The sequence below is a fragment of the Rattus norvegicus genome, chromosome 10 (assembly GCF_036323735.1).
Source record: "Rattus norvegicus strain BN/NHsdMcwi chromosome 10, GRCr8, whole genome shotgun sequence".
Classification (NCBI taxonomy): domain Eukaryota; kingdom Metazoa; phylum Chordata; class Mammalia; order Rodentia; family Muridae; genus Rattus; species Rattus norvegicus.
In genome coordinates this window covers 11,028,113-11,041,473 of record NC_086028.1, presented here as the reverse complement: position 1 = coordinate 11,041,473, position 13,361 = coordinate 11,028,113, and the positions used below count along the sequence as shown (strand labels likewise).

Here is a 13,361-nt window from a genome sequence, read left to right as displayed (position 1 = left end):
GTAGTAAGTATAGAAACAACTGCTTAAAGAAACCAAGTTACCTAGCTAGAATCAGGCAGCCGTCCTGTGTTAAGGAGAAAGCTAAACAAACCACTGTAAATCCAACTCAGTACACATTCTTTCTTCAGTGTAACTGTTCAGACGGCTGTCTGTAGTCAACCCTCACAGTAATGGTCCTAGATTTTTCCAGTTCAGCACACACCGGGAAATAAAGCTTTGTAATTGCAATGACACAGTAAGTTACACTGTTTTACAAATGAGAACAGGATTAAACAAGTACTTTTATCAAACAACACCTTACCTTTCAATGTAACTCAGACTACACTACATGGTCATTAAAATAAAACCAACTGGGCACGTAACTCAGGGGTCAATGGCTTGCCTGAAATGGTCAAGGCTCTCGGTTCTGTCCCCAAGGCTACAGAACACTTTTAAAAATTGATGAGGGGGGGGGAGAGAGGGAGAAAGAGAAACAGGAACTGTTGATAAAGCAAAGATACAAGAAACTAACTTCAGTGTGCTTATGCTATATACGAAGTTATCAACTCTGGTTCTTACCTGAAGGAAAGACACAACCATTGGCGTCAGAATAATTTTTGCTAGATAAGAACACCACCTTTTATTTAAGCATAAAGCTAGAATGAGGTACCATTTTTCACACTCTGTAGTAAGCCTGAACTAAGGAGCCTTAGAACACCCACAAAGCAGCTTAGACTGGGGGGCGGGGGGGGGGACCCAAAAGCAACATGGAGCTCCCAGGGACTACTACTCACTGATCTTCTGTTCCAAAAAACTTCACGAAGAAGCATTTCTTTCCACGTGGTTTCTTTAAGTCCTTGGGTGGATTAACAATCTGAAGGAGAGAAAGAGAAAAGGTGTGAGAATACAGTAGTTCAGTGGGAAAGTTAACTCCCCATAGCTCTAGTGAGGCTGAAAAGCCAAAGATCTGAGAAGGGACAATGTCCAAAAACAAACTAAGGCTCTATACTTGTCCCATACATGGGACTCTGCTGTTGTGATATGAAGAAATGTGCAAATATTCTTTAATTTCTCCATACAGATAGTGTACTGTTCAATAGATAGTTCTTACTACAATGGCTCACGGTGTAGAAACAGTTGACTAACAGGAATATCACCCCTCCTTCTATGTGATGTGAACAATGAACAAACAAAAAACATTCTTTAAAATACTTTTGTCGTGGGTAGCACGAGTTAAGACAGGAAATAGTGAAATTAAAGGACCACCGAGGCACAGGAAGCACTATGTTGCAAAGATTTTTCAGACATTTCCTGGATTCCTAGCAAGACTAAAAAAACCAGAACATTTGGAACGCTATGATGGACCACCTCTTGAAAAGTCTGGAATGGCATCTTCTGCAGAGATGTACTGGAGCAGCACATATGGTAACAGGGGAAGAAGATTTAAACTTAGTCGGGACAAAAATACTTCAGCTTTTCACTAACCTACATTTAGACTTCCCTCTTCCTGGAGAATCTGTTTCTTCTCTCTTAGATTTTTAGCATGCTATATTTTGATCACAATTGATTTCCAAGATAAAAAACAACAAAGTTCACAAGCCATGTGACTGAAATGATTACTTCATATTAAGCACGGGTTATAACGTTCAAAACTGAGTGATAATTAGAGGCAAAACACTAAGCTTTATCTGAATAAGTCCATTTTAAGTCAGTGTTAGAGAATGAAGGAAATTCAACACATTATTTCACTCCCTTAACTTCACCTTCAGCTGTCTTCTTTTAATAGTGGCAACGCACTTACCTTTCCCGGCCAGGGAGGATACCGGCCCAGTTTCCCCCTAGAGAAAATAAAACAAACAGTCAGAACTTGCCCTGGAAAAGCCAGTCCATCTTCTTCAGCCCACTCAACAAGCAATTTCTGCTCCTAACTCTAGGCTGGCGCTTGCAAAGGCCAGAACAAAAGCAGGCAAACCAGAGTTCTTAATGAGCCTTCCACAGCTGGGCTCAAGGCCCTCACACATGAGTACAGAACTGTATTTATATGTGCCTGAGATCTGTGCTCTCTTCCCCTAAGAAGGACTATAGAATAACAAAACCATTAAGAGTCACTGGTCTGGTACCTCCCAGTGAGTGTTGGAAACTTCTCTCTGTAAACAGACTTTCCCTAAGACTGGTTTAATGCACCCGAAGATCGGCTTTCCTTTGACTAATAATCATGGAAACCTTCCTCTAGGTCGGGAAACTACGCAGTTCCAAGGAGACAATGGTCACTCTTGGTTCTGGCTGTTGTCGGGGACACAAGGAATAGGAAAGGCACTGGTCACCGCCTTGCCATCATTTGCAAAGGAGAAGTCCCCCTCCCCTCGGTTTCTTCACGGGGCAGCGCCGGGCAGTTGGATTTCGCCACCTGCAGCCAAGCCTCGAGCCCACGGCTGTCCCAACCGAACGCGGGTATGGACAGCTCTATTTCTCGCAAGTATAGAGCTGGGAGCTACGGAGAGACCCTGGGACTTCATGCCACGCCAGAGTTCTCTGCAATGGCAGCCGGAGCCCGGGTTCTAAAGCCGTAACCCTCCTCTGGGATGGCCTCGGGGTTCAGAGCAGGGACCGCCGCGGCCCCTCTCGGCCTCGGTCCCCCGGGGACCGGACAGCCTCTTCCGCTCAAGCGTCGTTCACACCGCGGCGGCACCTCCTCTTCCCCACGCTCTGCCGTCCGGAGCTCATAATAAAACAACTCCTGGGCCAGCTGCCAACCCTGCGACCAGGAAAAGCAGCTTCGCGCCGTCTTTCGTTCAGCTCTGGTGGCCAGGACTCACCACACCAAGTCGCCGAGCCGCAGACTCACAGCCGCCATCTTACCACCCAACCACCGCCGCCGCACGGGCAGCCGGGAACTTCAGGTCGCCGCGGCACCGCCCATTGGAGTTGGCCTAACCACGTGACGGGTGCTTGCTGTCATCCGCCAAGCGGATGCGCTGGCGTCACCGGGCCGCGGTCCTTCATTGGACTGCTCGGAGGCACGTGACTCGAGCGCCGCGCTCTCAGCGCGTCGAAGCCCAGAGACTCCAAGCTCCTAGCCCCCCACCCCCCGGCTCGTGACAACGAAGCATCCGCGGTCCAAAGCAGCGGCGGCGGAGGCGGCGCGGCCGGACTAGCGCGAAAGGGAGCCGACTGTGCTACCCGCTCGCTTCCGGGACTCTAGACTCCTCTCCAGTCTTTCTTGCTGCTTCCGTTACGGCCGTTAGACAGGCGCGGGCCCCGGGCCGTTTCCGAGCCTGAGGTGCCGGGCGGATGGGTGTTGAAGTCCGGGTGCTGCCCTGACTGACCCTGGTGCGGCCTGGAAGCCAGTCTCGGTCCAAGCCCCGGGCCGAAGAGGCCCTGGTTGCCCGCGAGCCCGCGCTCGGGGCGGGAGCTCCAGACTGCTGAGGAGCGCCCAGCTGGACAGTAGGCTTCCGGAGCGGCGTCCCCGCCAAGCGTCCTCGGCGTCGCCCGACTTGTTTTCTTGGACGTGGACTTGGCATATCTCGGCTCCCCCCGCTGGCTGACGAGAGAAAGCGGCAGTTTGTCGAGAGGCTTCCTTCCCGCGGACTGGGGACCCGGCCATGGGCCGCGGCGCGGGCTCTCCGCGCGCCCGCCTGCAGCGCTCGGGAGCGGGCCGCTGAGCCGCGCCGCAGCCCAGGGTCCCGGGCCGGCATGAGGACCGCCACGGGGGGACGTCTGCGGCCCGGGTCGGCTCTGGGGACAACGGTGTGCGCCGCGGTCTGGTCCAGCCTCCCGCGTTAGCCTTCGTAAGTAGTGTGTGACACTTTGCAAGAAGTTTTGACAGCTGGAAGACAGATGACTGCGTAGTGGGAACTGGTACCTGCCGAAGGGCAGGGTGGCTGCCCTAACTTCCGTAGACCTGGTTGAAGCTTGACTTTGAGCAAGAAAGTCTCACTCCCAGAAAAAGACAGCAGGGAGTCTGAGTCCGGGGTGGACTTAACTTACTTTCTTAAGCCTGATCGGAAGGTGACGGGTTCACGCCCCTTTCCCCAAAGCAGTGTCCCTGTAGAGAGGCTTTGGTTGTGAATTGTTCCGGGAGAATGGTGTGTTGGAGAAGCTGGGTGATTGCCTTGGATTGACTCCAGCCTGTTTTCCCTTGGAAGAAGTACCACAGATTAGTTGCAGAGACCGTCATTTACACTATGTTAATTTAAACACAAACTGACCGTTTAAAGTGTACTTAAAATTTTACATAATTTAACAGATATTCTTAACTTAGTGTTTCTAACTTCAAGGAATTAAAGAATATTGTAACAATTTGTCTTTAAATGTTAATCTTTACAAGTAGATTTAGCAGTAATCCCATTAAAGTCAGGAATAGAACAAAGGATACATTGTCTAATGTCCTGGAAATACTAGTTAATGAAATAAGATAAGAAACAAAAATAAATGTAAAAGAAAAATTGTCATTTCTGTAGGTAATAAAACCTTGCATTTTACAATAGAGAAAAACCACTAAATAGGAAAAGAAATCAATGGAAACATTAGCATACAAATTTTTCTGTTTTATTGGTAGTCAATTCAAAAGTAAAATGGTTAAAAGGAATGTATTTATGATAACAAAAATATAAAATAGTCCCTGGGAATATCTGGAAATAAGCTTTTGTATAATATGTTTTTTTGTTTTGTTTTTCAAGACAGAATTTCTCTATGTAGCCCTGGCTGTCTTGGAGTTCCTTGTGGGTCAGGCTGACTTCAATCTGAGTGCTGAGATTAAAGATCTGCCCACCACCACTGACCCATAATCTCATAATCTGCTTTATAAAGAGAAGAATTTTTCCTGTGTAGCATACTAATATTCTATTAATTCCGAGTATTTAAAACCTATTCTGTGGGGCTTTTTTCCTTTTTGTATTTTATTTAGAGACAGGGTCTCATACAATACAAGCTGACCTCCAACTTCTTGTATGTCCAAGAGTGATTTTAAACTTATCCTCCTTTCTCTACCTCCACAATGCTTGTATTACAGGTGTATATTACCATTCCCATATTAATTTAATTTAATTTTAATTTAATCCCAGTGTGGGGATTGAACCCAGGGCCTCCAGTGTACAAGGAAAGCATTTTGATGAACTACATACATCCTTAGCTATTTTTAAGACTTGTAAATTTTCCTTAGTGTTTTATTTACAAATTTAAGAATTTATATGACAAAAAATTATGTGAGGGTTTGTAAGATGGCTCAACAGGTAAGGTGTCTGCCTCTAAGCCTGAAGACCTATGCTCAATCTCTGGAACCCACATGACGAAATGAAAGAATCAACTCCTCTAAGTTTTCACACACACACACACACACACACACACACACACACACACACACTCTCTCTCTCTCTCTCTCTCTCTCTCTCTCTCTCATATGAATGCATGTGAAAATAAAAATTACTTAAACTTGAACAAAGCTTAGAGATAGCACCTAAAAAGTTAAATAGATTAAATTTTCTTAATCAACTCTTTCAGATCAAGTTAATTAAATTCTCTAACATATTTTAAAGTGATTTCTCTTCTTAATTCTCAGACACTTCTTTCCTGGTTTGTTTCATATTTCTTTTGTTTGTTCATTCGTTTGTTTCTTCCGAGGTAGGGTGGTTTTTCTTTGTAGTCCTGGCTGTTCTAGAACTCCATATAGACCAGTCTAGCCTCAAACGCCACCTGCCTCTGTCTCCCAAGTGCTGCATGGTGTACCATCTCCCAATTACTTCATAATTCTAAAGAGGTAAATTTGTAAACCTTATAGGAAGCTCTTTCCAAGATCAAAAGCACTCATAAAATTTTTTTTTTCTGGAGCTGAGGACCGAACCCAGGGCCTTGAGCTTGCTAGGCAAGCGCTGTACCACTGAGCTAAATCCCCAACCCCTAGCACTCATAAATTTAATTATATAAATACAATTTACATTCTTTTTTTTTCTTTTTCTTTTTTTTTTTTTTTTTCCGGAACTGGGGAACCCAGGGCCTTGCGTTTGCCAGGCAAGCGCTCTACCACTGAGCTAAATCCTCAACCCCTACATTCTTTTATGGACTTTACAATTTACATTTTCTTAAGCATTTGGAATTAAATGTGTACGTTTAACATGGCCTTTAGCATATCTTACTGTCTTAAATTTTTCAAATGCCCTAGATCATGAACATGATCATAAAGCTTAACCAAAATCTGGCTTCTAAGAGTTAGTAGGTGGACTTACTTTATCCTTTAGTCCTGTCTACTTGTTGGCACAGACTTGCACAGACTTTTGTAGCTGATAGGAACATTGTTACTGGCTATGTGCATGGACTGAAAGAAGCTACATTTTAAAAATTTTGGCTACTTCCTTCATCAGTTGAGTGACTTACTGACCCATTTCTTGCAGTAAGATTGTACTTCCTCTCTCAGTGGGGAGCCTTTAAGCCTCTAATTTTCAATTCAGGTTTATTTTCACAGCCAGGTGAATTTCCAGCAATGACCTGAGGCCCTTGGAGTTTCTTTTAGGGTCCTTTGTAGAGTGTCCTAGTACATGTTGATAAACTCTGCACAGGGTATCTATTTTATGAATTATGTCTTTGCTGTCTGACTAGAATGACTTTTTTTTTTTTTTTTTTTTAAGGCAGGGTCTCTTTATGTAGTCCTGATTACAGGATGCTGCCTCAATCCTCTGAGTGCTGGGATTAAAAGTGTGCACTTGGCTAGAATGATTTTTTTTTAAACTCATTTGTATATTTTTAACTTCCTTATATGGTCTTGCATCACATTTTTATGACAACATTGTCATAAATTACCCTGAATTCATATTTGTGAATCATTTTTGCAAAGTACAGTCACATTTTGGAAGGGACTTGCAAAAATGATTCTAAAATTGATCTGAAATGGCTAAAATCTAATTATTATTTTTAAAAAGATAATAAAGACAAACTTTTAATTCAAGATACTAAAAGTAAGAGTTTTCAAGACAGTTCAGTACTAGATAAACATTCTCTCAAGTATTTGATTAATATTACACAGCTTCTAGACATGCCATAAATATATGAGGTTGGTGTTGTAATTGCTACTGGAAAAGATTAAGTTAGAGCCAGTAAGTTCACCATGGATTGGAGTTAAAAGTGAAAACTCTTTAATAGACTGACTAGGTGATTTCTTCCATGTGATCTGTTTATAAAGGGCTTTCTAGGTACAAAAGAAATAAGTAACATGCAACAAAACCCAAGTTTTGACTGCATTGATACATAAACTTTTTGACTTGAATTGTGTGTGTAAGATGATTTCTAAAATAGAAAAAATTTATATTTGAAACTGTTTGCTTAAACGAGTTAAAGCAATTATAATTTATCAATGGATTCTTCTTGACAGTGAAATTTTTTAAAAACTGAGTAACTGACAAGGAAATGTCTATTTTTGTTATTTTGAAAATGTCTATCTTTGTTATTTTGGTTTGACCTGGCCCTTCTCTTCAATGTTTGCAGAAACCATGCAGTGACACCTGCTAAGACTTGTTGGTAGCCATGTCGGAGCCCCACAGGGTCCAGTTCACCTCTCTCCCAGGTTCTTTGAATCCTGCATTGTTAAAGAAGTCCAGGAAAGAGGAGGTTGGAGGAACAGAGCAGCATCAAGACTGCGAGCCAGCTGCAGCGGCTGTTCGGATTACACTCACTCTCTTCGAACCCGATCACAAGCGCTGTCCAGAGTTCTTCTACCCAGAGCTGGTGAAGAACACCCGCGGAAAGGTGAAAGGCCTTCATCCTGGAGATAAGGTACATTCTGGCTGCTCTGCAGACCTAACGGGAATCTACCAATATGTTCACACGGGTCTTTCTATGGGGAAGCGAGGCTGCTCCACACTCATTTCACTCACCTAGAGCCAGCGCTGGATGGGAAGGAAGAAAATTCTTTTAGAAATCTTCCTGACTTACGCTAGAGAGAAATATTTGACATATCCAAAGCTAGTTTGAGTTATGACTATATGACTAACTATATAAATTTAAAAAGTAGCGCCTTTTTTTGGCGCGAATATTTTTATATGACTCATGAGATCATTCTTTTGATGATTGCAGTGTTGCATGCTTTTCCTATGCCCACTCTGGCAGAAGGACAGACAGAAGGATACCCACACTGCTAATCATTTCTGAACAGCAGTGTCTCTCTCGAGTGGTCTCTGGGTTTGGATGTGTAGAAATCTGCTTTTGCTTGCTTGCTTCCTATGCCAGAATTGACTTTGTGAGCTTCAAGCTGTTTGAAAATCAGTTTAGTTTCTTCAAATGATTTTTAACTGATGTTTCCTTTTTCTTTTCTTTCCTTTTTTCATTTTTAAAATATTTACTTATTTGTAATGGAGAGGGAGAGAGCGAGACAGAGTGAGAGAGAGGGAGAGCGTGAATGCCCAGCTTGTGGGAGTCAGTGCTTTCCTTCCGTCATGTAGGACCTGGGAATAGAACTCAGGGCATCGGGCTTGACAACAAGTGCCAAGAATCTTATGATGCGCACCTATCTTCAATTGTTACAGCATTAGCCAGTTGTTAACTTTTTAAAGAAGCGTGTGTGTTTTTATATATTTTAGAGAGACTGTCTTTCTCTGTTTGCTTTTGTTGCCATGATGAACATAGAAATCAAAATCAAGTTGGGGATGAGGAAAGTGTTATTTCAGCTTATAGCCTACAGTCTATCCTGAAGGGAAGTTAAGGCAGGAACAAAAATAGGAACTATGAAAAAGTGTTGCTTATTGGCTCGATTCTTTTGGCTTGCTTACTTACCTTCTTGTACAACCCAGGGCCACTTGCCCAGGGGTCTCACCACCCAGAATGGGTCATTCCTACATCAGCCATACCAAGAAAATATTCCCACAGACTTGCCTACAGGCCAGTCTGAAGGTTGTGTTTTTTCTGTTGAGGTTCCTTTTCTAAGATGACTCTAGCTTGTGGCAAGCTGGAAAACCAACCAATCAAACAAAAAACAAACAGAAAAACCAAGTAGCACACTGTGTTACTATGTAGTCCAGGCTGACCTTGAACTTAAACTACTGATCTTCCTGTGGCAGACTCCTAAATGTTGGGTTTGCATATTTACACCACTATATCCAAGTAAAATAATCTAAATAAATTTTAGTTGTATCATACATATAATTTTAAAAAGTACATTATGATAAAATTTATGGATTTTTCATAAACTCAGCACAGCCAGGCAACCTGCACATGGCTAATAAAACACAACATAAAGAGAAAGTAAGTGGGGCCACTCTTGTGACATTTTGGTCTCTGGCTTCTGGTAGAACAAGAATGAGGCCAGCACCTGACTCACAGAAGGGTGGAATGAGATAATGTTGGTAAGTCTCTAGCACAGTGTCTCGTTGCCAAGTACTCACTCAGTTGACTAATTTTGGGGATATATGGAGGAAGCATGTCTAGTTAGGATTCCTCACTTTTCTTGAATAAAAATGGGTAGGGTTATGTTTATTATATTCAAGGCAGGGTCTCATGTAGCCTAGACAGTCCTCTTAATTACCATATAGCAATATGCTCTTGAGTTCCTGATCCTCCTGCTTCTACCCCACCCCCAGTGCTGAGATTAAGGTGAATGGTGTTTTAGTCACCACCTGACTAAAAATGTGTTTTGTTTATTTTTTAAATTTTATGGGTGTTTTTCCTACATGTATGTGTATTCACTGCATATGTGCCAGGCGCCTGCTGGAACTTAAGCATCAGATCCCCTGGAACTGGAGTTATCAGATCCCCTGGAACTGGAGTTACAGATGATGCTGAGCCGTCATGTGGATGCTGGGAATTGAACTCAGGTTTCCTTTGAGAGCAGTCAGCATTCTCAACTACTGAGCCATCTCTCCTGCTTCTTTATTTGCTTTTATGTGGATTACTGTTTTGTCTGCATGTATCTGTACCACATGTGTTACTTGTAGGAGCCAGAAGAGGGAGTTGGATCCTCTGGAGATACAGAGGGTTTGAACTGCTATGTGGCTGCTAGGAAGGGAACTCCAGGTCCTCTCCAAATGCTTGTAACTGCTGAGCTGTCTGTCCAGCCCAAACTGTGTTTGTTGTCTTGATAATATTACAGGCAGAATGAAATCAATGCATCTATACTAAGGGTCATCATGTTGTACAAGGGCCAGAAAACAGGATAAGAAAAATAATTTATCTTGTGTATGTGAGTACACTTGTTGCTGTCTTCAGACACAGCAGAAGAAGGCATCAGATCCCATTACAGATGGTTGTGAGACACTATGTGGTTGCTGGGAATTGAACTCAAGATCTCTGGAAGAGCAGTCAGCATTCTTAACCACTGAGCAATCTCTCCAGCCTGTCCTCATTCTTAAGAAAAAGGAGACATTTGTAGGAGTTGGTTAATGTATTTATTTATGGGCTCAAACTAAATGGATAAAACAATTGAAATTGGAACGCCAGTGTTCTGACTTACCTCGTTTTATTTTTGGCAGCTGGGGAAGAGAAGTTCCATATTCAATATTATAGAAAATTTATGGAATGTGCACAGAAAAAATTGAATCAAGTTACAAGGGAATCACTCCTTTTCAGTTTTACAAATTCAAGTGGATTTGTCCTGTACTCTTAAGAGTACAGTCGTGCATGAGGTCCTAGGCACCTACTCCCAGTATAATCTGATACATTGATGTAGTAATTCATCTAACACATATTCTTTACAACGTAAGTGCTACTGCACAGGGGGACCTTATAAAAGTGGGAAGGATTGTCCCTGCCTCATAGGAATTGTCAGTCTTATAGCTATTTTTAAAACATTCCAGGAGTACAGGTAGCAGAAGTTACAATATGTTGAGGTTTAAGTCCCAGAGGTCCTTGGCTGAGCTCAGTAATGGCCAACATGCTGTGTTTGGACAAAACTGAATCTTTAGTTCTGGGTAGGAATTGAAAAGATGTGTTGGCTTGGCTTTGAGGAGTTCATGCTAAATTGGCTAGTGCTCAAAAATGGCTTTGTTTGTTTGTTTGTTTGTTTGTTTGTTTAGTTGGTTGGTTTTGCAGGGAGGGTTTGAGCCAGGGTTTTCTGTGTAACAGTAATGGACCAAACTGGCTTTGAATTCACAGAGATCTTCCTGCCTTTGCCTCCCAAGTAAGTGCTAAGATTAAAGATGTAACCACCACCCATCCAAAAATGGAATTTCTAAAAGTTATTTTAGCCGTTTAAGTTGTAAGTGACCATTGTAGAAATATAAGATAACAGATAAGCAGCACATGGTTTTAACAAAGCCCAGGTAGGCTGGGAGGGATGGCACTGTTGTTCCATAGGACCCAGGGTTCATTTCCAGCACCCATACTGTGGCTCTAGCTCCAGGGGACCTGATGTCCTCTTCTGACCACTTTGAGCACCATGCATGCACCTACTGCACATATAAACATGCAGGCAAAAACATGAAACTACTCATTTATTATCATAAATGTTTGTACTGTATATGGACCATAGTATTCTAGTATGTATACACACTATAAATCATGTAAATCTTTTGGTGGGTTTTATTAGACTAGAAAGTAGAATAAAGGAAATTTTTTCTTTTTTATTTGTTTGAAGTTGGAAAATGAGCAACACTATGTAGTCTGGACTGGCCTCTGTGTGTGTGTGTGTGTGTGTGTGTGTGTGTGTGTGTGTGTGTGTGTGTGTGGTAAGGGTGTCAGATCTTGGAGTTATAAACAGTTGTGAACTGCCTTATGGGTGCCAGGAATTGAACCCAGTTCTCTGGGAGAACAAACATTCATTGCTCTTAACTGCTATGCCATCTCTCCAGCCCTAGACCTATTCTTTTGCTTCTGTTTTTTTTTTTTGTTTTGTTTTGTTTTGTTTTGTTTTGTTTTGTTTTTTATTTATTATATATAAGTACACTGTAGCTGTCTTCAGACACACCAGAAGAGGGCATCCGATCTCATTACAGGTGGTTGTGAGCCACCATGTGGTTACTGAGATTTGAACTCAGGACCTCTGGAAGAGCAGTCAGTGCTCTTAACCACTGAGCCATCTCTCCAGCCCCTGCTTCTGTTTTTCAAGTGCTGAGATTACAGGAATGTACCTTCATGCTTGGCCTAGAGATGTTTGTTTTGAAGTAAGCCTCTATTTTTCAGTATTTTATGTGCACTCTGAAGTCTTAATCATATATAGTATAATCACTATTAATATTAAAATTCGTCGCCCAAGAACATGGAAAATTTACTTGATTGAAAAATGTAGGAGTTGGGGGCTGGAGAGATGGCTCAGAGGTTAAGAGCTCTGACTGCTCTTCCAGAGGTCCCAAGTTCAATTCCCAGTAACCACATGGTGGCTCACAACCATCTGTAATGGGATCTGATGCCCTCTTCTGGTGTGTCTGAAGACAGCGACAGTGTACTTATATGCATAAAATAAATACATTTTTTTTCTTTTTCTTTTTTTCGGAGCTGGGGATCGAACCCAGGGCCTTGCGTTTGCCAGGCAAGCACTCTACCACTGAGCTAAATCCCCAACCCCAAAATAAATAAATCTTAAAAAAAAAAAAAGATACTCAATGTCCACAGAACTGTGTTCAATACTGTGTTCTTAACTGCTGGGCCATCTCTCCAGCCCTGACATTGAGTATCTTTAGTCAAGGCTGTATTTGAATGAAGCCCCCATGTTAGGCCATTGTAGATATTTGATCAGGCTTTCTTGAATTGTATTCTCTGCCTTCTCTCTTTAATGTATGGTTTTGGTGTTAATCATGCAAGGATTATAACACTAAGCTAGGCCCCTTACCCTTTTTTTTTTCTCTTTTTTAAAGCAAATTTTTATTTTTTAAGATTTATGTATGAATGCTTTGCCTATGTGTACATCTGACGCCAGAGAGGGCGGCAGATCTCAGTATAGGTAGCTATGATCCACCATGTGGTTGCTGGGAATTGAACTCAGGACCTCTGGAAGAGCAGTCAGTGCTCTTAACCACTGAGCCATCTCTCTAGCACCTCCCCCCTCCTTTTTTTTTTTTTTTTTTTTTTAAAGACAAGTTCTCGGTGGATTGTCTAGGCTAGCTTTGACCACACTCTGAGGTCAGGACTGGCTTTGAAATTGAGATCATTGTGCCTTGGCCTTTCTAGTATCTAGTATTATAATAAATTGATACACTTGGTAAAATTCTGGTGTTTTAAACAGTAAAACATGGTATTCTCTCTTGCTATTTCTGAATAATAGTTTTTATTACCTAGTTTATAAGTGTTGGGTAGTCATTGAAGGTTCTTTAACCAGGAATATGGCTTTATGTGTGTGTGTTTTATTTTTTGTGTAATGATCTCTTTCCAGAAAAAAGATGTCTTGGATCCTTTCAATGATGAAGAAAAAGAAAGGCATAAGGTGGAGGCCCTTGCACGGAAATTTGAAGAAAAATATGTAAGATTTCTGT

The 13,361-nt window shown here is 42.2% G+C and overlaps 2 protein-coding genes across 6 annotated transcripts in view; one reads left to right on the top strand and one right to left on the bottom strand.

The window, feature by feature from the left end:
- Glyr1 (glyoxylate reductase 1 homolog) overlaps positions 1 to 2,897 on the bottom strand; it is a 35,517-nt gene extending 32,620 nt beyond the window's left edge. For 3 of the 4 annotated variants that reach the window (XM_039086260.2, XM_039086261.2, XM_039086262.2), the window contains exons 1-3: positions 2,796 to 2,897; positions 1,781 to 1,817; positions 774 to 853 (exon numbers count right to left, since the gene is read on the bottom strand). In XM_039086260.2, coding sequence (XP_038942188.1) covers positions 774 to 853; positions 1,781 to 1,817; positions 2,796 to 2,833 — 155 coding nt within the window. In that variant the 5' untranslated portion in view covers positions 2,834 to 2,897. 4 annotated transcript variants of the gene reach the window in all.
- Positions 2,898 to 3,007: 110 nt separating this feature from the next.
- The window catches only part of Ubn1 (ubinuclein 1), a 35,431-nt gene continuing 25,077 nt past the window's right edge, over positions 3,008 to 13,361 (top strand). Inside the window, exons 1-3 of one of the 2 annotated variants that reach the window (NM_001106977.2) lie at positions 3,008 to 3,767; positions 7,453 to 7,740; positions 13,262 to 13,348. In NM_001106977.2, coding sequence (NP_001100447.2) covers positions 7,492 to 7,740; positions 13,262 to 13,348 — 336 coding nt within the window. In that variant the 5' untranslated portion in view covers positions 3,008 to 3,767; positions 7,453 to 7,491. The remainder of the gene's footprint in view (positions 3,768 to 7,452; positions 7,741 to 13,261; positions 13,349 to 13,361) is intronic. The other variant, XM_006245787.5, reaches the window with a different exon arrangement.